We start from the raw sequence: 22,107 nt of genomic DNA on the forward strand, positions 1-22,107 counted from the left end.
CACACAAAGAAACAAGATAGAAACCAGCCTTGTTTGATTTCACTGAAACCAAAGACAACCCAAATGCTGAATGAACAACCTTTCAAGACTAAAGATACAAATCCCGTAGCGACGAACAGTGAGATATAATTTTTTTTGTTCCCCTTTTTTTATTTATTTATTTATTTATTTATTTATTTTTTAAATTATTAATCATGTACATCTGTGAAATATGTGGCATTAGTATTAAATTATTACATAATTTAATTCGTCATAAACAGAAGCATAACAAAGTTATTTTACATTCTTGTTCAAAATGTCAAAAGAACTTTTCTAGGAAAGATAATTTACAAAAGCACCAAAAAAATGTAAAGTGTAGTTCACCCGAAGAAAAATTGAAAGAAAAGCAGGTTAAAACACAGAAAAAAAATACAGGAAAAAAGAACAAAAGATACATTTTAAACAAGAAAAACAACAGCTAAAAAAACAAGAAAGAATTATAAAACAACAACAACGTAGAGAAAAACAAAAACAAAAACGACAAGAGAAACGCCAACAACGAAAACATGAACAAAAGCAAAAACAAAAACAACAGTCGTGTAGTTTATTGTCTACTAGTTATGTAGAACAAAACGAAGAAAATGAAACAGTGCTACAGTTACTTGAAGAACATCGAGAATCCATAAAGACACATTTTGTAGAAGGGATCTTTCAGTCTGTGTACACCATAGAATGGGGTTCGCCATATATAATTCAACAACTTAAGGAGATTTTTAACAGACAAAGCGTAAGATTTAAAATAAATTTTAGCCATTCTTTTCTGTTACAAAACCAAGAAAATTCAGAATATCGTTTTTTCCATGCTTCTATTAATAATAACAGAGCATTAGAAATTCCCAGACTTATCAGTAATTGGAGGGACTTTGAGGAATTTATTGAAAGTTTTAGTAATAACGATCATTTGGAGTTTGCCCGTCAACATAGACCAGATAGTCGTTTCAGAGTTCAGTCTATTTTATCGACCACGTTCTATCTCAATAAGATGAAAGAGTTTCCTATTGGTTGTTGTAACGCTGAAATTCCCGTTTGTGTTAAAAATAATAAATACATATATACTCTACAATGCAATTATAACAGACCCAATGATTTTTACAACGATAATTTATGCTTCTTCAGATGCCTAGCTTTAGCTCGGGGAAACTCGATTAATGACTTAGACAAATTCACTCACTCTTTATTCAGCCTGTATACATCAACATTTCCAACAGCATTTCCAGGTGTTACCATAGGAGAACTAGGCAAAATAGAGACGCTATTTGAAATCAATGTCATTGTTTATAAATATGACTTGGATCATACTCCTGGACGATACGTCGTTTTTAGGAGAAGTGCGAATACTTATTCTAATACGATGTATGTTTTACTTGTCAATGATCATTTTTGTTATATCAGAGACCCCGATAAGGCTATTAAGATATTCGGTTGTTGTCATTGTAGCAAACTTTGGACAAATCATTCGACTTTGTTACGTCACGAGAAAATATGTAAGGGAAATGCAACTCAATCTAGGTACCCGGGTGGGATTTTTCAACTTCTTCCTACCGATTTGGAGAAATTATCAGAAGCTGGAATTTGTATTGATCCTGATTACGTGTATCCGTTTAGGTGCACCTTTGATATCGAGTCTTATTTTGATAAGAATAACTTACCCAAACCGAAAGCTCAAACGAGTCGAACGATGTATCATGCTAGACACTTACCTATGTCTATAGCAATCGCTTCAAATGTTCCGAGTTACGAAAAACCCGTATGTTACATATCTGAAGGGGATCCTCAAAAATTAGTCAACCGTATGGTGTCTTACTTGGAAGAAATCAGTGTTTTTGCCTTTGCTCTTCTCAGTGAAACGACATTCAAATCCGCGTATGAACAAATTGGTGATAATCATAAATTGAAAGCTGTTTTAGATCGCTATCTTCATCAAATGATTGTAATTGGTTTCAATTCTAAAATGTATGATTTAAATGTTCTAAAAACTTACCTCGTAAAGAGATTAATGAATACAGAAAATTTCAAAGTAGTAAAAAAGAACAACAATTTTCTTTGTGTATCAAATAATAAGTTAACATTTTTAGATGTTTGTAATTATCTTGCACCCGGATTTAGTTACTCAAATTTTCTTCAAGCCTATAATGTAACCGAACAGAAGTCTTTTTTTCCTTACGAATACTTTGACCGTCTAGATAGATTACAGGAAACGTCTCTCCCGCCTATATCAGCATTTTTCAGTTCATTAAAAAATTGCACCATTTCTCAAGAAGACTATGCGTACTGTGAGAAAGTGTGGGAAGAGGAAGGGATGAGATCAATGAAAGACTTTTTAATATTCTACAATATTCGTGACGTAGGACCAATGTTAACCGCAATTGATCGCATGACGCAATTCTATCAAGATTTAGGTTTAGACATTTTCAAAAATGCGATATCGATCCCAGGGGTCACACTCCGGTACTTATTTAAAACCATTCCTAGAAATGTATTTTTTTCATTATTCAATGAAAAGCATAAACATCTTCATCAGCTTTTAAAATCTAACATCGTTGGTGGACCGTCAATTATTTTTACACGTTATATAGAAAAGAACAGGACACGTATCAGGGGAGATAAACCTGTACAATCGTTGAAAGGCTATGATGCTAATAGTTTGTATTTATACTGTCTTCAACAAGACATGCCTAGCGGTCTGTTTATCCGACGACAGAAAAGTAACGCGTTTAAACCTGAGAAAATAGACAAGTTTGGACAGACAGCGTTTGAATGGCTTGAATGGATGAGTTATATAAAGGGTGTTCCTATTCGTCATAAATTTAATGGAAGAGAAAAAGATCTAGGTCACGAAAAACAGGTAAAGGTCGACGGGTTTATTGAAACTGAACGAATTGCTCTCGAATTTCAAGGCTGTTATTTTCATGGCCATGATTGTATCAAAGATAAGACCACATTCTTTGGTGAAACATTTGAACAAAGAAAACAAAAAACATCTGAAAAAAATGCTTATATCAGAAACGTTTTGGGAATTACCCTAATAGAAATTTATGAATGTGAATGGAAAAAAATGAAAAGAGACCCTAGGATATCTTGTTTTTTGCAGAAACTACGCCCGCTTCATAATAACTGTTTTAAAATAGGTACCCGTATCACCAAGGAATCGATAATTTCGGCAGTTGTCAAAAACCAACTTTTCGGTTTCGTTCAGTGTACTATTAGTGTACCTTCAGACCTTTACGCTTATTACGCGGAAATGCCACCAATCTTTAAAAACACCCTGGTCTCGAGAGAAGATATAGGTGAAACCATGCTTCAATACGCCGTGAATAACAATCTGTTAAAGCAACCTCGCCGCACTCTGATTAGCAGTTACCATGCTGATGGAATATTACTGACCACGCCATTACTCAAATGGTATCTCAATCACGGTCTTATTGTAGAAGATATTCAAGAAGTAATTGAATATACACCAAATGCTTGTTTTTCAAATTTTGTGCAAAAGGTTTCAGACGCTAGACGCGAAGGTGATCGTAATCCTAAAAATAGCATCTTAGCCGAAGCTATGAAATTAATGGGTAACTCAGCATATGGTAAGACACTCGAGGCGCTAGATAAACATACGAAAGTTACATATGCCGATGATAAAAACGTTGTCTCAAAAAGCATCAATAGCCCTTATTTCAGAAAAATGACCCCGCTGACATCGACTTTACACGAAATAGAGTCAGCAAAACGTACCGTGCTATGGACGCTACCCACAGCGTACATAACGATAACAGTTTAGTTGAGACGGTACCCCGTTCCTGACACCTGCTGACCCGGTCACGGTGAGCGGTCAATCACCGAGAGGAATTTACCTAACGGGGATTGCCGTTTCGCTCAATTTAACAATGTTTTGTTTTATTGTCTGTCAGACAACCATATTGAATGAGTTGAAATATCACTACTTGGTATAAAAGTTTATATTTTCTACTTTTACTGTGTGTTTTTTATTTTTTCATAGTATTAGTATTACTAGATTTCTCAATATAAGTTATCAAAGAACGGTAACAAATTACACAAAGAATATAGTGGGTGCTACATTTAAAAAATTAGAGAAAAAAAACGTTGCTATAGATTTGTCTGAATTTTAAGTATTATAAAGACAAGATGTAAATACTTCTACTCACAAAAAACATAGTAGTCCTCAACAAAAATATATCCGCTACGAGCATTCAAACTCGTCTGTGTAGTTTGGGGCTGGTCTTTAACTGCATTGCGTTGATGACAAATCGCATTTTATCCATATCATTGATAATGCCGGATGCTCTTTTTTCCAATTTTGCTGTTGTTTGGTGACAGCTCTCTGTGCCTTGTTCTCCAAGAAGTCCAAGTCCAAACTTATATTGAGTGATGTGTGGTATGCAGTGGTACTCAAGGAGGTGTTGTTTTGGGATTATTTTGTTTGGAAAATATTTTCTGTATGTATCCATGTAATGTTTTATTGCGCTTTGAATATATTGGATTGTGTTTGCTTTGATCGGTTTTGTGTGTGAAATAAAGTTGTGCACATGACTATAGGCCTTGTTTATATTGTCGAAAATTAATCCAATACTGCATGCGTCGTCAATGATGAGTGGGTCGTGGGTGCAGTTCTTTGTTTGTTGGATAATTGTAAGTGTGAGTTGTGTGTAGACTTTTTCTTGTAAATATTTGTGGTAGTGGTTGCCAATGAATGACCTGCTGTGGTAAGCCTGTGGTGTAATGCGGTGCTGGTTAAGTATTCTGTCCAATTCAGAGGCAATAGGACCATCCCTGAGGGTGAGTGGCTCGTGCATGAGATTTGAAAGTCTCTCCTCTGCGTTTTGGAGTTTGTTATTATATTCTACTCTGTCGTTATTTGTCTCTGCAAAAACAAGGCAGCCCTGGAATTCTTCTATTTTTTCTTGTATCTCTAGATATTCCTTCCAAGAACTGCCAAAGGTTTTTACTAGTTTCCCTAAACTTGTAAGATATGTGTCTGGCTGTGTAGCAATGCGTCTATCAAGAGAGTGGGCGGCGTCTTCTAACAGTTTGTGGTGCTTGAGAACTATCCCTAAAAGTATGTGTAAATATGGAGGAGAGACTTGGTCCAGTTGGATGTCTAGTAGGGGTGCGTGAATAGAGTTGTGATGTTGAGATGCTTGCTTCTTGTCACCTTTGTGTTGTGATATGAAAGAGTTGTAATCCCTGTGTAATATGTCAAGGGTTCGTTGTTCAAATGATGATGTGCTGTTATCTGTGTTCATATATCTTCTAGGCATCAAACAAAAGATGCATGGAAATGTGCCCTGTGGTCCTGAAATGCCATATATCTTACAGAGGAAATCGTAGTCTCCATTTAGAAAAACTTTAATTGATTTTCCTCGCCAACAATGGACCATGAGCTGTCTAACGTCTTCTTTAATTTCATCTAAAAATCTGTCAATGTTGCTGTGTGTGTCCCGTATAGCTGCCATTGCTATTACACTAGTGTTTTTCTGTGAATTGGGTCGTTCTAGATTTGCTATCTGTAATGTCATTTTCATTGAATTCTTCCCGTGGTCTCCTCCAAGTTTAAGCCAAATTTCATTTTCTGGTATCGTGTTATCATGCCATGTCAATGCACCATTTGCATCATATCCATCTAACAGGTTATCCACAAAGTTGACAAGTTTGTCAATCTTCCCGAATGGTACCTGGCCATCAGACGTGTCACTCAAACTAAACTCTTTCATTCTCACTTGTGTGAAATCAGATGCTATACTTTTTCCTAGCTCCCTAACAGCGTTCTCGTTATCAACGGAAATCCCAACATCTCTAAGGTGACGGGATAATACTCTTGCCTGACGCCAACTCAGTCCTAGTGCCTCCTTCATGACTAAGATCTTTTCTTTATTAATTGTGAGTTTCTGTTTTGTCGCTGACTGTGTGATTATTTGTTGTCTTCTTTGTATTGGTATTGAGCTTAATTCTGATGCAATTTGTACGTCGGAGTCTTGCTGTGTAAAGCCTGTCATGTTGTGTCTAATATTCTGTATGATGTGCTTACGTTTACGTTTTGTTGTGTTGCTAGCTTTTGATGAAATGCGTCTCTGTTTCACTATTCTGTGTAGAAGAAAGGGCTGTCCTCCAGTTTTACAACTAACTACACCTTCATTTGCTTGGCTGTAGAGCTTTCTTTTTATTAATTTTGTTGTCAGTTTTTCCTCATCATTAGATAATGGTGTACTGTGTGACCTATTCAATATGTCGCTAACGGTTGTCCATTTCTTTATCATCGGTGATGTTGTGCTGTCTGTTTTTTTGTTTCCTTTTTGCTGGTGTTGATGTAGCAATAGGGGTAGATGGAAAGATTTGGTCTGTGATCTGTGTTGATGTACATGTTGACTGAGATGATAATAGAGAGTGGTTTGATACTTGATGTGCTGATTGGTTTGTGTGTGCGCTATCTAAACTCGTGCATGCTATATTACCTATCTGTGTGATTTCAGTTTGCACGTGTTGTAATGACGATGTGTTTAAGGTTTCGTCGGCTGTTGGTGAATTTATTGAGGAAGTGTTTGGGATGGCGTTAGATGTAATGCTAGTTGTTTGAAGGAAACTGGAATGTAAATTGCTGCTATTTCCAAGGAATCCCATACTCTGTATTTTATGTTGCTTACACACTGAACAAGGACTACAATTATCATAAGCACACCAAATGCCCTTGGATTTTTCAAACTTTCCTCTAACCGTTCTAAGAGCTGCTGAACTGTTCCTTCTTTTCACATTTTCCATAGCCGTGTAACATTTTTTACACATAAATTCTGAGTGTGTTCCTTGCTTGTCCAATGCCGTGTCAGTCCCATAAACTAAAAGAATGTCATTAGAATAATTTGAACATTTAAATGGTTTCTTGCGGGCACGTTTCTCTTTCTGTGTTAAACAAATCATACCACATGTCCTACATAATGAATTCACTGCTTGGTTATGACTTGCAATTGTGTGGTCCATGCTGTAAGAGAACATTCAAAATTGACTGAGTGATGTAAGAAATGATATAGTGAATAAACGACTAAAATGAGTTTTAAAACACTCTGTATTACTTCTCATATCCATGTATACATAACATCGTACATAAAATTTGGAACAAGAAAACCATATTCACCCAATTTGGTGAAAGAAGGGGGAGCAGGAAAATTCTAACATATTTTGAAATTGAACTTGGATCATTTACACGTAAGTCTAATGCTCTAGCAGTTGAGCTAAGTTGAGGCCCAACACACAATGTCATTTAAAATTAAACATTAGCAAGATAATTTAAATTATGCAATTTAAAAATCAAATTAACTCATCATTGAAAAAAAAAAGAAAAAAAATCTAATTAACAATAAAACCGCAGCGAAATATTACGTTTCAATAACAAGGCTAAAGAAGTAATATCATTATTACCTGACCTACCGCGGAAAAATAATCGTTACAAAATAATGAAAACTGAAGAGTAAATGAAACTTACCTCATTTCGTAGTAAAACTTGTGCCTTGTGAATCACACCAAAAAAAATTTGAAGTTTATAGCAACGTTTTTTTATAATCCTGAGGTAATTACAAGTAATTTTATTTAAATGTTATAGAAAAATAGGTGAATTTGAATCACGGCTTGTGGAATAAGTACTGGAGGTATTGAAATAAAAGTTGGACTGATGGAAAGAGGAGGTCTGCGAGAATTCTTTGCATTTGGGTGTAATTGCATCGTCACGAAGATCGTGAGGTTAATTGGTACAGAAATCATCCATTGGTATCACCCAATGCACGTCAAATCTACGTTCTGGGAATTGATATCGGCTGACCGCTGTTGACCCCGGTTACCTGTCGGGTGAGGTTGCGTCGGCGCTCGGAACAGCGGGAAACTAAACGGTCAGATTTATAGTGCAGTTTAGACGCCGTGTACCCATTCAAATCGGATCGTTTGTCTATTCCTATGCAAAACTTAGGATGCTACAGTTTCAATACGATTTCATAGACAGATTTATTCCAAGGGCCGATTACCAACTTTTTGAGATGGACACAGACAGTCTATACGTTGCATTTTCCGACTGCGATATTCAAGACCTCTTGAAACCGCACTTAGTTGAAGAATTTTACAAACACTACCATACTTGGTTTCCGAGTGTAGCTTGTGCTAAACATGTTCGAGAATTTGTTGAAAAACAAAACAACTTTTCACCATATCCTTGTTGTTGTGCACAGCAAAAATATGACAGACGAACCCCGGGTCTATTCAAGTTAGAATATGAAGGAGACGGAGGAGTAGCACTCTGTTCAAAAACGTATATTTGTTTTGGAAAAGGGAAGTCTAAGACGAGCTGTAAGGAATTATCAAAGAGGTTGAACGATCTTACAAAAGAAAAGTATCTTAAGGTGCTACAAACGCGAAAGAGTGGAGTAGGGGAGAATAAAGGATTTCGAGTGCTAGATTCAAACGTTTATACATACACACAGCAGAGAGCCAGCCTGTCTTACTTTTATATAAAGAGAAAAGTCAGTTCCGACGGAATCAGTACAGAACCTCTATTGGTATAACAATCATGGATCCGCGCTTCAAACACCCGTTTACATGTCTGATAGCCGGTCCTTCTGGAAGCGGTAAAACTGTATGGGTCACAAAATTTATTGAGCATTTAAATCAGATGATGAGCCCGCAACCTGAAGAAATTATATGGTGTTATGGAGAGTGGCAGAGAACTTTTGAAGCGTTACAAGGGATAACTTTTATAGAAGGGATACCAAAATCTTCCTTTTGGGATGGAACCAAACACCGTCTTGTGATACTCGATGACTTAATGGCCGAAACTGATGACAGCGTAACTAAATTATTTACAAAAAAATCGCATCACAATAACATTTCAGTGTTTTATCTTGTACAAAATCTTTTCTCAAAAAATAAAGAACATCGCACTATCAGCTTGAATGCTCATTATCTCGTTATTTTTAAAAATCCACGTGACCGTTCGCAGATCGTTCAGCTGGCAAAACAACTGTATCCCGGAAAGACAAATTTTTTACTAGACGCATTTAAGGACGCAACAGACGTACCTCACGGTTATTTGGTGATCGATCTTCGACAGGATACACCTGACCATCTTCGTGTAAGAACAGACGTTTTTTCTCCTGAAAAACAAGTTGTTTATATCCAAAAGTAATGTCTGCGCGTGTAAAACGTAACGTTTCAATGTTGAAACTTCTTGGAGAGGCTAAACCCAGAGTAGCAAAAGCAGTTTTAAATGGAGCGTCACCGGATCTAATCAATACGTTATGCGAATGTGCACTGAATATATTACGCGGTAATCTTCCGCTCAGTCCAGTACAAAAGAAGCGTTTGATCAGACACAAGAGAAGTTTAAGACTTTTATCAAAAAAAGGCTCTTCACCATCTCGACAAAAGAAACTTTTACAAAAAGGTGGTCTATTAGGTGCCCTTCTTCAACCTGTCTTGGCTACTTTAGGTGGAATACTAGCGGGTGGTTTATGAGATGGAGCATGCCAAGAAAATGGTATTGGTGGACCAACGTCTCTTGGACTCAATCCACACCCGAAGAGAATCACCGATAACCGAACCGTCCACAGAAAAGCTTTGGGATCTTGATCAGCAGATGAAAGATATTCTAACGCGAAAAGATATGAACTCAATCGAGAAAGCAGAGTTGTATCAACAAGTGCTGTGGAAATTCTTAAAGCGGAAAGATGAACGATCACATCAGATGGTAACTAAGACCAATCCTCAATCAATAAGAACACCTGACCCAACAGAACACGACACTTTAACAAAAGATATTATTGAGAGCATACCTATTTCGTTGAGAAAGAAATCGGAGAGATTATTGGATTATCTCAAAAGACACACAGAGCTTGAATGGAACCCGAGAGGGGAGATTAAATATCGCGGTAATATCATCCCAAATTCAAACGTTCTTGATCTAGTCAATGACGCACTCCGCAAAAGAAAGTCTGTCAACCCTGAAGGATGGGAATGAATATTTTGCTCGTGCTCTGCAGGAATCCAACGTCCCACGTGATCTCATCGGTCATGCTGACAGGTGGGCGTATATTAGACAACGTCCGTCGAGGAATTTAGAAACGGTTAAACCGGAGAGAACATCTGCCTGGGTCTCATTCAAATGAAAGGAGATAAAACACTACGCGCTCGCTATTACAATCCTAATCAACCGGGATCTTATGGCGGTATTAAACCGTTAAAGACTGCTACGAAACTTTAAAAAACTGTCGTCAGCTCTTGGCTTTCTCATCAAGACGCATACACCCTTCATAAACCCGTTCGTTACAAATTTCCGCGTCGACGGATTATTGTAGGTGGAATAGACCATCAATGGCAGGCTGATCTCATTGATGTTCAACAATTGAAATCGTACAATGACGGGTACAGATACATTTTGACGTGTATCGATGTCTTCAGCAAGTTTGCGTGGGCTGTTCCTATAAAAGACAAAACGGGAGAAACGTTAAAAGATGCTTTCAGGACTATTTTAGAGTCTGGTCGAAAAACAATCCAGCTCCAAACCGACAAAGGCCTCGAATTTGTCAATAAAAGCTTTCAGCAATTTCTGAAGCGGAATGGGATTGATTTCTTTACTACTGAGAACGAGGATATTAAAGCTGCGGTAGTTGAACGATTCAATAGGACTCTCAAAGAAAAACTGTGGCATGTGTTTACTCGTCAGAACTCTCCTCGATTCAAAGACGTATTACCCAAAGTAGTGAAAAGTTATAATCATTCTTATCATAGGAGTATCAAGTTACGCCCTGTTGACGTAACAGAGAAAAATCAAGGGACGTATGGAACACATTGTATTTGGATGATAGACCTAAAAAGAAAACTAGTGCAAAACTTTTGATCGGCGATCGTGTGAGAATAAGTAAAAGTAGGCGACTGTTTAAAAAGGGCTACCTACCCTCTTGGACCGAAGAGTTATTTACAGTGACAAAATCCATTTCAACAACACCTAGAACCTACCAAATTACAGACGATCAGAACGAATGCGTGCGCGGAAGCTTCTATAAACAAGAACTGCAAAAAGTTGGTGCAAAAGAAATCTACAGAATTGAGACCGTCTTGGATAAGCGTAAAAGCGGACAAGAACTTTTGGTGAAGTGGGTCGGTTACGATTCATCATTTAACTCTTGGATACCAAAGTCTTATCTTCGTGTTTACAATTAATTATCATCCTTGTTGTTTGTTTGTTTTTTTTTTTTTTTTGTTTTTTTGTTTTTTTTTTGTTTTGTTTTGTTTTGTTTTGTTTTGTTTTGTTTTGTTTTGTTTTTTTTTTTGTTTTTTTTTTAAATTTTCAAATGGAAGGATCCGAAAGTGAAAGTAATAATTCCAACAGAAATTCATCTTATTGGTCTATGTTTGGGAAACGAGTCCCTAGAGGGGAGATCGTGTTCTTGTGTCAGATGATGATTGTGTCGATTGTTGTGTCTGTATCATTATATAACTTGACGCGTGACGGAGAAACAGACAAACTATGGGTAGCACTTCTAAGTAGTTGTCTCGGTTACGTTCTTCCAAATCAAACACTGAATAAACGAGTTTAATCATGTCTTATTTAGTCTTACCTTCTAATAGCAGCATGAGCTATTTTCCGAATAATTCTCCAGGGCATTATTTTACAAAACTACCCAGAGTGTTAGATTTATCGACAGAATACGAAGTCGGTTTATCAGAAATATTATTCAGTAACACGTATAACAACATCCTTGAGAATGAAGCATTTTTCGAGTTTAGAGTTACTAACGACAGCGAACAAGATACCGTACTCATCCCATCGGGTTTATACGAGTCACCGGATGAACTGGTTAAAACGATGATGACTCATATAAGAAGGAAAATAAAAAAGAAGCACGAGGGTTTCATCAAATTTTATTACGACCGTGCAACTCGCAGAGTAATGATAAGGCTATATAAGGAAGGAACTTTTTTGCACTTGAGTTCGACATTGAGCAATCTCTTGAATATTTCAAATCATTATTTATACGGTCCAACGTCTGTGTCGAGTGAAAGGCCATTACATCTAAACGTCGGATTCGAAGCAGTATACGTATATTGCAACCTCGTTCAACCTAGAATAGTTGGGGATAGCGTCGTACCTCTTTTGAGATGCGTACCGAGCGGAAATAGAAGCAAAGACATAGTTCATCATATTTTTGAGAAACCTAACTATGTTCCTCTCAGACTATTTAATTTTGACACGGTTGAAATCCTTTTAACCAACGACAAAGGCGAACCTTTGACATTTGCTTCAGGGAAGTCTATCGTGATACTTCATTTTAGAAAGAAGAGATTCGATTCGTAAAAAGTCGTCATGACAAAAGGGATCGTGTTCAAATCCAATCAAAAAGGTTACGATGATTATTACTGTACTCAAGCAGGACGTGGTCTACCCGTGTTTGTTGGTGGAAGACATCAAAGAGGTCGAGGGCTTGGGAGTATCTTTGGTGGTATTGCGAGATCTCTGTTTCCCATCTTGAAATCGGGCGCTAAAACATTATTAAAAGAAGGTGCAAAAACCGGTGCCCAATAGCATCTGACGTCATTTCCGGTCAAAATGTTAAAACAGCTTTAAAACGACGCGCGGGGGAGAGTGGGAAAAGATTACTCAACAGAGCCGTGGGTGGTTTGACTTCAACTTCATCGCCGCCGCCGCCGCCACCCGGACGTGTGACTCGGCATATAAAACGACGACGACCTACTCAGACACGACAAAAGACCAGGAAGAGACGTAGGAAGAACGTAGCTCAAGACATTTTTGGTTGATTATCATGGCTTTGTTACATCCCTATTCCGCAGAGAGTGTACACAGCGGACTCGATCTGTTCTCATTACCCGTCACCCAGACTGCTGTTCAGGATGGTTTGTTTGTGGAATACCATGCGATCTCTACTTTGTCGAGTGGAGGTCCGATCGAATTTTCGATCAGCGGGGGGACGTCAGACTACTTGGATTTGCATAACACATTTATGCACGTACGCGTTAAAGTAATAAAGGCGGATGGAACTAATTTAGACGCCGATAGCAATGTTGCCCCTGTTAACACCTGGTTTCATGCCTTGTTTTCACAAGTGGATATGACTTTGAATGATGTTCTGGTGACGTCAAGTGAGAACGTTTATCCTTTTAGGAGTTTTGTAGAAACAATGTTGAATTATGATCAAGGTGCGAAAAGGAGTCACCTGACAATGGAATTTTTTCACGAGGACACCCCGGGTAAACTAGAAATAACGGATAGTACAAATGCTGGCTTCGATGCACGGAAAGAGCTGGTGAAAGAGAGTAAAGAAGTGGATATGATGGGAAAACTACATTTAGATTTCATCCATCAAGAACAGTATCTAATTAATGGAGTTGATGTAAAGTTGAGGCTTATCCCGTCTAAAGATGCTTTCCATCTCATGACCGATGCTGAGGGGTTTAAGAGTGTAATTACACACGCCTCGTTGTATGTTAGGAAGATTAAATTAAACCCAGCCGTGGCCCTGTCACACGAGAAAGCACTTCACATCGGCAATTGTAAATACCCCATGAAGCGCGTTGTCCATAAAACCTTTTCTATTCCAAAAGGAAATTTAAGTGCAGTGCAAGATAATTTGTTTTTATCGCAAACCCCGACTAAGATCGTACTGGGTCTAATCGAAAGCACTAGCTTTAATGGAAACTACAAAAAGAATCCTTTTAATTTCCAGCACTTTGATCTGTCCTATCTAGCCCTGTACTTGAACGGAAAACAGATACCGTCCAAAGCACTAACTCCGAATTTCAGTAGTAAACAATATGTCAGAGCTTATCACAGTCTTATGCTAGCAGCTGGACTGGTTAACAACGATGCCGGAAATGGAATAGATTATAATGCTTACTCTCAGGGTTGTAGTTGTAGTTTTTTTGGTTTTGATCTGTCACCATCGCTATTAGACGGAAACCAGTTTGAACTGGTAAAAAGCGAGTCGCTTAGACTAGAACTTAAATTCTCGACCCCACTAGCTGATCCGATCATTGTGTTCTGTTACAGCGAATTAGATAGTGTAATAGAAATTGATCGCACTCGTCAGGTGATCACTGACTTTTCATCATGAACAACGTAGAAATCGAAACGATGTTAAACGGACACGTGAGGGCGAGAAGAATTTTTCGAGGTGTTTATCCTAAAGATAGACTTCCGAACAACCCGAATTCTCGTCAACCAGCTGCGTACATTATTAACACAGAGTCGAGTTCCGGTCCCGGAAAACATTGGGTATCTGTGTATTTTAACGGGATGGGAAAGGCAGAATATATGGATAGTTTTGGGTTCCCGCCTTCTGCGTATCCGACAATTCAAAGATTTGTGGAAAACAATAGTCGAAGCTGTAAACACAACCCGCGTATTATTCAGGGTATAACCAGTTCCACATGTGGTTTGTACGTTATATATTTCGTGTTGAAGAAAAGTAAAGGTGAAAGTTTGTCAAAACTTTTATCTATTTTTAATCCCTATCATTTTCGTATGAACGATTTAAAAGTGGCAAGAGCTGTTACTCATTTATCCCGAGGCACCTTGGTTGGGTAATCTTAATTGGAATGTTTGTTGTTTAAAATAAAAATAAAATAAAAAATAAGATTCCTTATGATAAAATTTATTTCGTGTACATGAAACAAGACATAATTCTATTTACTTTATACCTTAATATATGATTTTTAAAATGAAGAAAATGATGATGATGATAATGATGATGATTATGATGATTACAATACAATTGATAAGCATTAACCGTTTGCTTTTGATTGTTTGATCGCTTATGAAATTAAGACTTGCTTTAAATTGTTTAATTACAAATATTTTGTGGTTGATGATGATTATGACGATGATGAAAATGATGTTTATGATATATATGTAACATTGCTACCCATTAATCATTTATAAAAAAAAATGTTTAATGATTGAGTGTGTGAATGATCATTTTATAAGATGTGTATGGTGTATGAAAGTGTTTTTTGTTTTGTTTTTTGTTGTTTTTGTTTTTGTTTTTTTTTCTTTCGTTTGTTTCTATGATCTTTTGTTTTATCATATTTTTATAATTCTATCATTATTATTATTATTATTATTATTATTATTATTATTATTATTATTATTATTATTATTATTATTATTATTATTATTATTATTATTATTATTATTATTTAGATCGTAATCTTATTTGGTCAAGTTTTGTTGTTTTTTGCTTTTTCTTTTTTATTAATATTTTTAGAAAATTATAATGATGATTTAAAAGCTTGATATGTGAATGTGTGAATGACCTTAGATCATTATTGTATAAGGTGTAACTGGTGTGTGAAAGTACATTGCTTTCGATGTTGTGAAAAAATAAAACAAAATGAATTTTATTCACCAACACATGGTTTTATGTCGGTTTTTTTTTTCTGTGTCTGTTATGGTTTTTTTTTTTTTGGTTTTTTTTTTTGTAAAAGAAGATTTTAATATTATTATATGGGGAACTACTTTTGTTTCAGTTTCGAAATGTTCACGTTAAATTTCAAAGAAAAATTAGCATAAAAAAGAATCCTTCGAAACTGTAACAAATTGTTGGGTAATATAATTATCAAAGAGTAAAAAATACAAGATGAAAAGATATAGCTTCTTTTATTCAAAACATAAAAAATGATTCGAATCATCAATATGATCATTAACTCAAAAGATAATTGAGTTGTTCGATTACACACCAAATCACAAAGTAAAACATCATGGGGAAAAGTACTCGATTCGTCCAACGATTGACGGGCGAAATCTCCTGTATCATAGAGGACCACCCACCGTTGGTCTTAATCCAGCTGCTGAGTTTTTTGTCCACATATGAACCCACAAATAAAGCAAAGTTTTCTCTATCCGGGTGAATACGGAGTACACGCTTAATGTAACATAAAAAAACAATGATTCTACCCCAGCTGATCTGAGAGAATAATTCGTCTGCGACGATATACAATTGTTCTCTGGTTTCTATCAACGGACAGGTCGATAAATGTTCGTGAATATACTTATCATATCCTGCAATTGCTTTCTGATAACGATCTATCTGTTGATCGAGAAGCAAATCTTTCACAAAAAATTCCATTTCAGTATCAGTCAAGACAAAAGTACACGAAGTAAAACACACATGAGACGCATTATCCAATACCTTTCTGGTATAATCTGACGAGGCATCGCTAACCAACCACCATGTGATTCGAGCCAATGATTAAGTTTTTTCTCAAGATGAAGACTAACGATCTGAGAAAAATTTTCCCTGTCTGGATGACGTAAAGCTACTCTTCTAGCATAAGCAATTAGAATCACTATCCTATACCAGTTGATATGCTGCTGAAATAATGTATCAATCATCGAGCAAAAACCCAATGGGTTATCCAATACTGGTTGTTGAAAGAGTGATTGATGACAAAGATGAAAACATTGATCTATCACGGTTTTAACACAATGGAACATTTCATCTGGGTCTACATTGAGAATTAATGCTTTCACAAGACCACTCATTTTACGACGACACTGTCCCGACAAAAATATATTTCAAAGAACCAATCAAACGGACGAAACTATGACAATATGATATCCAATCAAGATCGGAGAATTTGAAAGAACCAATCAAAATGATTTAGACTACCGGCTGCTCTGAATGACCTTGACCTATTTTTTTTGTGCGGCGCTGCTGTGCGGCTGACGCCTGAGCTATTTGCCCTTTGACCTTTGAGGGAATCAATGGACGTTTAATTGATTAAATTAATAAGTCATTAGACTCAGGAGTAAGAAACCAATTTAAAAGAACAACGCGGCTCAGCGTTAGAGTCCTTGGACTGTACTGCGTAACATCAATTTGCGCTGCGGCGCGGTTGAACCAGTCGGAACCTAATAACACCGGGATAGGATCCTTTTTAATCAGCTGTATAGCCCTATTATTACGCAATTAAACATTCGATACATAATCGATGGCAAATCGAACACTCAATAAACACACGCTCAGGTAGGTCACATGACCTTGCAATACAAAATCGAACTCAAAATACCAATCAATACAACATCGAACTCAAAAAAACAAACCACTCTACACAACAACGAACTCAAAATACCAATCAATACATCATCGAACTCGAAACAAAATACCAATCAATACATCATCGAACTCAAAACAATACCATTCAATACATCATCAAACTCAAAATATCGATTAACAGGTAAAAAAACCAATCATCCTCATCCTCCGTCAAAAAACGGTTTCTAACTATTTACAACCGTATATACTACTTAATACGTTTCAACAGTCGTAACGTCACTTCCCTCGTAATGACGATTGGTAACTTAGTAACTGGCTCTAAACTATCGGAACAATGTCGGACGCCCTTATGAAATATTTCTCTTACGAGCATAAAAGCGTATTCAGAGGGGAAAAAACATTATAAATCTGATCATGTTTTGACCTTTACACATTCTGATCACAAGACATATGAAAAGTTATAGCCAGCATGAAGAATAAAAACTACCGATTTTCTTTGTTTAAAACCACGATGGCCGCCGTTGCTGGCGACGTGACACCAGACTATTGAATCCAATTGATTCTATGGAATTTTAGCATATTATTCGAAAATAAAAATGATGACGTAATTTTAAATCTCTCTTGATACTATCAAGTAATGATAATCTTTCTAATCTATTCTTTTTAAAAAATAGAGTTGGGGATCAATACCGTTCCGTGAAGCAAATATTAAATTTCTATCATCGAGCATAGGATTACCGAAAAATCTAAAAATACGATACAGTAGTAAAATTCGTATGATAGATGACTGCCTGATCCTAATAATAGATGATGTATGGAAAGGATGTTGGATGTGGATGCAAGAAGAGGCGCAAGAGAAGGGAGAGAGGGGGGATGTGGGGGCGAGAGAGAGAGAGAGAGAGAGAGAGAGAGAGAGAGGGGGATATGTATGTTTTCTTATGTGTGTGTGTGTGAGTGTGTGTGTGTGTCTGTGTGTATGTATAAAATGTATATATGTGGAATGAGGTTTGGTGAGAGATTGAGAGTTTGAGAAAAGCAGTGTGATTTTATAGAAATTGTAATTTTGAACAGACTGTACCACGTTGTTAACTTGGCCTCAGAAAAAAAATACACTATATTTCGGTTATCACAAGTAAATCTATAGATCGCACCCCCCCCCCCCCCCCCCCCCACACACACACACACTTCCTCCTCACAGTGACTGGAATGCAATTTTCCATTCATGCCTTTCCTGTAACCCCCCCCCCCCCCTTCCCCAACCCCCGTTTATATGACATTTACACCTGTCGGTATCAAGCGGTTTCATTTGAATTGAGAAATGATTGACCTACACTAACTTGCGGTGAGCAAGGGATTGACGAAATTACTGTCACCGTTGCCATAAAATACTTAGATAGTTTGATGCCACTGTCATAATTTGACTACGATCATGAATGAACATTCTCAATAAATAATGATGATAATAATAATAATAATAATAATAATAATAATAATAATAATAATAATAATAATAATAATAATAATAATAATAATAATAATATGTGACAAGAAGGCGGTTTCTTTTGAGCTGCCCATTCCAGAGCTGCCAGAGTGACCAATTTCAACCTCAATAATGACTCAACACTACTAACCAACTATTTCTATGCTACTAGCACTCTTACCCCCTTTAAAAACTCATCAGGTTTGATAATCAAAAATGGTATACGCTCAGGAAAATGTCATTATAAATAAAATTAAATGAAAAAAATATAAATAGAACACAATTCTCTGCATAGAAATTTTGGTCAAAATGGCCACGCTTGTGATCATCTGGCAGCTCTGGTTCACTGACATTCATTTTTAAAAAATTAAGCCAAAAAGTGTTTTATATTAATTTCCCAAAAAGTAATTATCATGTCGGTAGACGACAGTTTCTTCTACCCACATATTGTCCTCAATCACTCCCAAATAGCTTTCGCGTTGCGCATACACCTTTAATCGCGCATGCGTCATTACAAAATGGTGAATGAAGTCACGGAAGCGACTTTTGAAGAGATAATATTACACAGCTAATCTAATTTCGTTTTCATAGTATTTTGTATTGCACTTTCCGTGGATATTAAATTTGTACTTGGAAAGAAAAATTCATAAGGTAGGTAGGTTGGTTAAAGATGAGCGTTAAAACCAGAGTTAATACAAAAATAAAATTAGAAAATCAACAGGTTTCGTCTCCTTTTTTACCTTTATTTTTCCACAAACAACTGTGAGACTTGAGAGGATGAGGCTGAGGTGGTCCAAATCCAATCCATTAACTTGGTTGCTGGCCGGAACTCAGTCAGATGCTAAGTTCGTCTATTTAAAATTATGATCATTAAAGTAAGCATATTATTATACCATTATTATATTACGAGAGATTTGTTGAATGAAGTTGAGTTAAAATTGAAATAAATCAATCAAAATCATAACAAATAATCATGAATCATCTTCATCTAGGCCTAGGCGGTTTAGTCTATAGTCTATTCATATTCATAATGAAATTGAAATGTAGTTAGTTTTTATATATAAGTTTTAAAAAATACAACTTTATTTCTAACTCTAACGGGCTGAAAGCAGTACTTCGACTCCCAAATCCAAAAACAATGCAACAATCAAATGTCTAATCGTTTCTATGTTATATGTTTGTGTTGAGAATATTGGCTCAAGCTTAACTGCTGGTCAAAATTATTCGCGATGGTGGTGTACGAACGAATCGGCGGTCTCAAGAAGTGGGTGAGAGAGGGATCTAGTAATGACTTTGAGTTTGAAACGAATATTTTTGTGTTCGTGGATAGCTCACACGGTAGAGCCACACTCTCACCTGCCAGGCGGAGTTGTCGTACCAATAAGGTCGCAGGTTCAAACCCCACCACCGCCGCGAAAAAAATTTTTATTCTCTATTGTCTTCTGGCACTTTTCTATTCACTTCATATCTTGTTGTTACCAACATAAGTGCCTGCTCCACTCACTTTTCTGAATTAAAAATTCACCCCATACACCGGAGCATACTCAATGTCTCAATCGTTTCTATGTTATATGTTTGTGTTGAGAATATTGGCTCAAGCTTAACTGCTGGTCAAAATTATTCGCGATGGTGGTGTACGAACGAATCGGCGGTCTCAAGAAGTGGGTGAGAGAGGGATCTAGTAATGACTTTGAGTTTGAAACGAATATTTTGTGTTCGTGGATAGCTCACACGGTAGAGCCACACTCTCACCTGCCAGGCGGAGTTGTCGTACCAATAAGGTCGCAGGTTCAAACCCCACCACCGCCGCGAAAAAAATTTTTATTCTCTATTGTCTTCTGGCACTTTTCTATTCACTTCATATCTTGTTGTTACCAACATAAGTGCCTGCTCCACTCACTTTTCTGAATTAAAAATTCACCCCATACACCGGAGCATACTCAATGTCTCAATCGTTTCTATGTTATATGTTTGTGTTGAGAATATTGGCTCAAGCTTAACTGCTGGTCAAAATTATTCGCGATGGTGGTGTACGAACGAATCGGCGGTCTCAAGAAGTGGTGAGAGAGGGATCTAGTAATGACTTTGAGTTTGAAACGAATATTTTTTGTTTTCGTGGATAGCTCACACGGTAGAGCCACACTCTCACCTGCCAGGCGGAGTTGTCGTACCAATAAGGTCGCAGGTTCAAACCCCACCACCGCAGCGAAAAAAATTTTTATTCTCTATTGTCTTCTGGCACTTTTCTATTCACTTCATATCTTGTTGTTAACAATCAAATAGGCCTTGTTAAATAAAACTTAAACTTAAAGCTTATGATGGCTATGGCTTATATATCATATTATGATGATATCCTATAACTATTGTGAACTATGATGTGTACTGGTAACCGAACTAACAATGCAATTATGACATGTAGGATTATTATTACGGATCCTTATTATTATGGGTTTGATTTATCGAAGTGCTTATTCGATTCGCAGTAGTACTGCGCTGTGATTATCCCCAGACAACTGTCTGGGAATAACGAAAATTCGTTATTCCCAGACACATATTTGAAACTCCGCTCTTTTAAACAACTACCCACATTCCAGAATATCGAATGTTTCCAAATGCACATAGAAATAAGGAAAGTTAATAAAATATCTATAAAAACATAAAATTAACCAACATTAAATCAGTTGTTACTACATATACACACAATATGCGTCGACTTCGAAGTGGGTGTCATGGCCGAATGGTTTAGTCGTCTGCTCTGGAAGTTTTACCAGAATCGACGTTGTGGGTTTGAATCCTAGTTCCGCCACTTTTTTTTTTTGGTTTAAATTCCGTCTTCTTTTTACAGAACGTTGCAAGGGATAAATGTCCCATCCATCCTTCCCCCACCTCTTTTTTTTTTTAACTCTCTCTCTCTCTCTCTCTCTCTCTCTCTCTCTCTCTCTCTCTCTCTCTCTCTCTCTCTCTCTCTCTCTCTTTCTCCCTCTCTCTCTCTCTTTCTCTTGGTTCCTTTCAAGAAAATTGTCATATTCGTCCCCACTCCAATCCCAAAAAGTGTCTAAAAAGAATAAATAATTAAATATTCAGAGAGCGACCAAATGGTCAGATAGAGGTGAAAAAAAAAACCTTTTTTTTTTTTGTAATAAAAACAATTTTAAGAAATTCATGCTCAGAAACGGATAATTGTTTAAAAGAGCGGAGTTTCAAATATGTGTGGGAATGATGTTGTGGTGGTGGTTGTAGTAGTGGTGGGAGGAATAACAATGTGGTGGTGAGTTTAGTAGTGGGAGGAATGAGTACTTGGTGATGGAGGTTGTAATAGTGATGGTAGGGAGGATGCTGTGTTGGTGGTGGTTGTAGTACTAGTAGTAGTGGTGATAGGAATGATGATGTAATTGTGGTAGTTGTAGTAGCACAGTAATGTGAGGAAAGCTTCACTTTTTGATATAGCCCTAGTGACTAGAGTCTAATAACAGATTCAGATGAATGAATAGAAGAATAAAATCCCAACAAATTATGCCTTACATTTAAATGCAG

The 22,107-nt window shown here is 36.8% G+C and overlaps 3 protein-coding genes across 3 annotated transcripts; all 3 read left to right on the forward strand.

The window, feature by feature from the left end:
* The first annotated feature begins 1,021 nt into the window (after positions 1 to 1,021).
* LOC144957572 (uncharacterized) lies at positions 1,022 to 3,811 on the forward strand. The gene has a single exon (XM_078888916.1). The coding sequence runs from the start codon at positions 1,022 to 1,024 to the stop codon at positions 3,809 to 3,811; it is 2,790 nt and encodes a 929-aa protein (XP_078745042.1).
* Positions 3,812 to 10,035: 6,224 nt separating this feature from the next.
* On the forward strand, positions 10,036 to 12,806 carry LOC144957573 (uncharacterized). The gene is made up of 4 exons (XM_078888917.1): positions 10,036 to 10,102; positions 10,317 to 10,857; positions 11,031 to 11,174; positions 12,641 to 12,806. Exons 1-4 carry the CDS (start codon positions 10,036 to 10,038, stop codon positions 12,804 to 12,806), a joined length of 918 nt encoding a protein of 305 aa, XP_078745043.1.
* Positions 12,807 to 12,842: 36 nt separating this feature from the next.
* Positions 12,843 to 14,150, forward strand: LOC144957574 (uncharacterized protein F54H12.2-like). Its single transcript, XM_078888918.1, has one exon. The coding sequence runs from the start codon at positions 12,843 to 12,845 to the stop codon at positions 14,148 to 14,150; it is 1,308 nt and encodes a 435-aa protein (XP_078745044.1).
* Positions 14,151 to 22,107: the final 7,957 nt, after the last annotated feature.

The sequence above is a fragment of the Berghia stephanieae genome, chromosome 12, assembly GCF_034508935.2.
Source record: "Berghia stephanieae isolate SIO BIC M18660-M18661 chromosome 12, UCSD_Bste_1.3, whole genome shotgun sequence".
Lineage (NCBI taxonomy): Eukaryota > Metazoa > Mollusca > Gastropoda > Nudibranchia > Aeolidiidae > Berghia > Berghia stephanieae.

Coding starts and splice junctions, on each gene's coding strand:
- LOC144957574 (XM_078888918.1), top strand. CDS start 12,843: ATGGCTTTGTTACATCCCTATTCCGCAGAGAGTGTACACAGCGGACTC.
- LOC144957572 (XM_078888916.1), top strand. CDS start 1,022: ATGAAAGAGTTTCCTATTGGTTGTTGTAACGCTGAAATTCCCGTTTGT.
- LOC144957573 (XM_078888917.1), top strand. CDS start 10,036: ATGAATATTTTGCTCGTGCTCTGCAGGAATCCAACGTCCCACGTGATC. Junction 10,858..11,030: donor ACAGAGAAAAATCAAGGGAC/GTATGGAACACA, acceptor AACAACACCTAG/AACCTACCAAATTACAGACG. Junction 11,175..12,640: donor GGACAAGAACTTTTGGTGAA/GTGGGTCGGTTA, acceptor ATGTTAAAACAG/CTTTAAAACGACGCGCGGGG.